General features: G+C 43.8%; 1 protein-coding gene and 1 long non-coding RNA gene across 2 annotated transcripts in view; one reads left to right on the top strand and one right to left on the bottom strand.

Moving 5' to 3' along the window:
• Positions 1-295: 295 nt before the first annotated feature.
• On the bottom strand, positions 296-3,453 carry LOC121668332. Its single transcript, XR_006017345.1, has 2 exons — positions 3,241-3,453; positions 296-2,982 (listed from the first exon to the last, which is right to left on the bottom strand). It is a non-coding gene; the product is annotated as an uncharacterized LOC121668332 (long non-coding RNA).
• A 163-nt stretch (positions 3,454-3,616) lies between these two features.
• PIP4P2 (phosphatidylinositol-4,5-bisphosphate 4-phosphatase 2) overlaps positions 3,617-3,837 on the top strand; it is a 24,366-nt gene continuing 24,145 nt past the window's right edge. Inside the window, exon 1 of the mRNA XM_042036024.1 lies at positions 3,617-3,835. Coding sequence (XP_041891958.1) covers positions 3,730-3,835 — 106 coding nt within the window. The 5' untranslated portion in view covers positions 3,617-3,729. The remainder of the gene's footprint in view (positions 3,836-3,837) is intronic.

Here is a 3,837-nt window from a genome sequence, read left to right as displayed (position 1 = left end):
TTTGCCTCTTCTAGTGTAATGAATCTGGGAAAATGTAAGAATAAGCTCTTTTCCTTCTATTTTTATTCAATATACTTGCCATGAGGAAGAAAATCGGTTTAGCAAACAGTTCCTTGACCATATTCCAATTCTTACACTGTGAGTGAGAAGCTATGAGAATTTGCATAACCCATATGATGGCTGAATTTTTATTTGTATCTTTTTTGTCTTTTAAGTGATCAGTGTATTTCCCTGTCATACCACAGTAGGTTTAGGCTTGCAGACTCTAAGCATTATTGTGAAACTAAAAATAATAGACAGATAAAAAATTCTTATTGGAGGTTATTTGTTCTCAAATGTCACACAGACAATTACAATGGTACTTGAAAAAATCTGCACAATACAAACAGACTCCCTGAGATTTTTTTTTTTTACACTTACTACTTATTAAACAGGTAAGATTAACAAAGAGTTGTAGTTGTTTATAATATTGATACACAAATACTTTTGCACTTGACAATGATCTTCAACATTTTCACTGGTTAGTCTCATGCAAAAGTTAAGATTCTTTTATCTAGGGAAAATAAAAAAAAACAAACCAATGAGAGTGATAATTTTAGAATGAAGAAAAATTAAACAAGAGCATTACCAAGATCTTCAAAAGGTCACTCTAAGCATGGAACATTAATAAAAATAGAGGAAGAAAATATGTTGTACCCTGTTCATTTTATCTCTCTGCTAAATGTAAGCCTTGTCAATAACCAGTGTTATGAGGGCCTTGCTCAGCCCACATTTATTATTCATTATACAGAAGTTTATACAAAACAACAAGACTGAGGCAGGACAGAGAGGAGAATGTGTGATTCCGTTCTGTGACACCGGTGAAGACACCTTGAGAACCTTCTGTAAGGTTGTTCTCAGAGGTACAGTTCATTTGCCTGTGTCACTTTCAAAGCTGCATAGTAGCGTGTTTTCAGTAGGAGGCATTTCCCATGGAGGCACATGCTTGGATTCATAGTCTGTATCATTCAGCCTTCAGTGCTGGGAACCCCTGAGATGCCTTGGCAGCACAACCAAGTACCACAGCGAAGGCTGAGGCGTGCACAGGGTGTGCTGTGACTTGCCAATTGAAGGAGCCCAGGGGCAACATACGCAGAAAAGCACCTGAACTTGTGCTACAACACTGAACTCAAGTCGTGACGTGTCTTCTGGGTAGCTCAGGCACAAGCAGGGCTGCTCAGAGCAGAGCATCCTACCCACCAAACTGCACAGCAGTTGAATTAAACATCTCTTATAAGGCAGTAGTGTCTAGAGGAAGAGGAGCAGGAAGAAAGCAGTAAGTTCTTACTGCCTAAACTGTCTGCAGCCTGGCATTATCTGATGTTTGACTTTTTCCTTTAGAGCTCGGGTAACATCCAAGGAAGGCTTGTCACCAGCTGAGTGCATCCCCTGGTTTCTTGGTACACATTTAGGTACCATCCAGCTTCCCATGGATACTGCAGACAATGCTAGCAGATCTACACGTCAGGCTGCAATGTTTGGGTTGGAAAGTCGTGTAGACCTTCGGCTACCTTTAAACACATGGGTGTGAAGTACTGAAAAACAGAGGCAGATGACTGAACTATTCCCTAATTGCTGCTATTTAGACTATAGCAGCTCAAGTGACTAGGGTTTAAAGAACTCTGAAAAGTCAAGTCAAGGAGCTAGAGAAATGCTTATTTTTTTATCCCAAATAGGTACTTATTTAGATGACAGTCATATTTCCAAGAATAGGTCAGCATGCTGGGATGCTTAATAACAATAATTCTCAGCTGTATGTGCAGGCTTGAGCAGACAGACTGAGTTGTGACATAGCTTTCCCTGCAGGTCCCTGGGAGTGAAACTGAGGTTTACAAGTCTTCTTCAGAGGCACAGAAGAGCAGTTCAGTGGAGAAGGAGGTCCCACACAGATGAGTTGCTGTAGTTGCAGCAGGATGGACCAGGCATTGGTGGAACTCAGTGCTGCCTAGCTGGCAGCTTTACCAATGTATGAAATCTTTTCTGCCTTTTCCCAGACAAGAAAAATAGTAAAGAAATCTGGTTGCAGCTGCCAGTTCCTACAATAGGACTCCAAAAGAAAGCCTATATCTCTGTACTTGTTAAAAACTGGGCATGTGATAGCAAAATCATGTGCTGAAGATACAACCTTACTGGTAGTATTTACAAGCTACTTTTGACCTGCCGAGGTTGGCCTCACAGTACCTTATCAAGAAGGAGTTTGGGGCACAAAACACCTTGAGCCTTAGAAATCCTCACAAAAATAAAAACCTGTTAAGTATTTTGAAGCTGACTGAACACTGAAAGCTCAATATAATTTATACTAAAAAGACATCTTGCAGGTTAGTTACCCCATTTTCCAATAGAAGTTTGGTATAGTATTACTGCATTTCTTGCATGATGAAGACAGCTGGCATAACACTACCAACTGCCTTGTAGCACGCTATCCCTTATATCAGAGCTCACTCATATTCAGAGTTTATTTCTGCAGGATAATAATGTTCAAAACCACAATTTTGCACCAAATGAGTAGTTGATTAATTCCATATTACAGTTATTAATAATTTTTGAAATCTTCAAAAGAATAAACCACATCAGCCTTCATTTAATTTAATATTTTGATTGTTTCTCATAGGCTCTCAAATACAATAATCTGTTTCTGTAGAACAGTTTGATTTCCTAGATTCAAATATGAAAAAAGGTCCTGCAGAATATTTTCAGAACGATGCAAGAAATCCTGTTTTATTTTATAAATTATATTATTAGAGAAGGGCTATGACCAGCGTGTGAACTCTCAGGCCATGATCTCACCTTTACCCAGTTCTTACAACAACATCTGCCTTCCATGCAAGTCGTTTCAGGGAGTGGCTTGGTTCTGGTTAATCGCATTGTATGGGTGCTGGTGCCGCCGGGCAGTCGTGTCCACTTGTGTACGAAGCGCTTCTGCTGTTACTGCAGCCTGGCAGTCTGACCGACGGACAGCAGAAGGACACGAGACAGGGGAGACAAACATCAGTTTTATCTCAATATGGTCTGATAAATTAATTAGGGAAGGCTATTTTCGCTCTTTGCCAGAGGCTTCCAGATGGTGCCTGAGTGGGCTGTCTAGCAAAAGGAAATTTAGTCCTTCCGTCCTGAGAGAGCTCGGTGGCACCAGGGACAGACTTCCCCGTTGAGCAGCAGATTTGATAACGAGTAGATTTATCTCCTCACTTATCTCCTCACCTTTAGAGCCCTTGAAGGTTCCCACCGCTATCACACCTCGGTGAGTGCCGCCTCAGTCCGTCTGCATCCCCAGAGTTCTTGAAAAGGGGCCTGGTTCCAGCTAAATCGACTATAGCACTTCCCCGGTACTGATGTCAATATCCAAACACAGAGCTTAAAAAAACCTTACCAAAACAAGCAAACAAATAAAACCAGAAAAAAAACCCCACACAACTCAACAAATGCACTTTTTTTTATTTTGGAAAAATTTATTTACAGAAGGAGGTTGGTACGTTTCTCTTCCAGACACCGCCCCCGGCCTGCCCCGCTCATTACCCCGTGCCGGGGGGCCGGCCGGCCCAGTGCCCGCCCCGCCGTCCCTCCTTCCCGCCCCGCTCTCATTCATTCCCAGCCCCTTCCTCTGCGCTCCTTCCCCTTCCCCGGCGCCGCGGGCCCGGCCGCCTCCCAGCCCCGCGCCCGGCAGCGGGCAGGGCCCTCCGCGCCGCAGCCATGGCCGCCGAGGGGGTGGACGAGCGCTCCCCGCTGCTCTCCGCGCCCGGCTCCGGCAGTGTCACCCCGACCGCGCCGCCCTACCTGCCGGACAGCAGCCCCCGAGGT

This window comes from Corvus kubaryi, unplaced genomic scaffold, assembly GCF_017639235.1.
Source record: "Corvus kubaryi isolate FWS band 111438036 unplaced genomic scaffold, C.kubaryi_AGA036_p1.0 37385, whole genome shotgun sequence".
Classification (NCBI taxonomy): domain Eukaryota; kingdom Metazoa; phylum Chordata; class Aves; order Passeriformes; family Corvidae; genus Corvus; species Corvus kubaryi.
The sequence above is the reverse complement of the archived record's forward strand: the minus strand, read 5'-3'. Positions and strand labels throughout refer to the sequence as shown.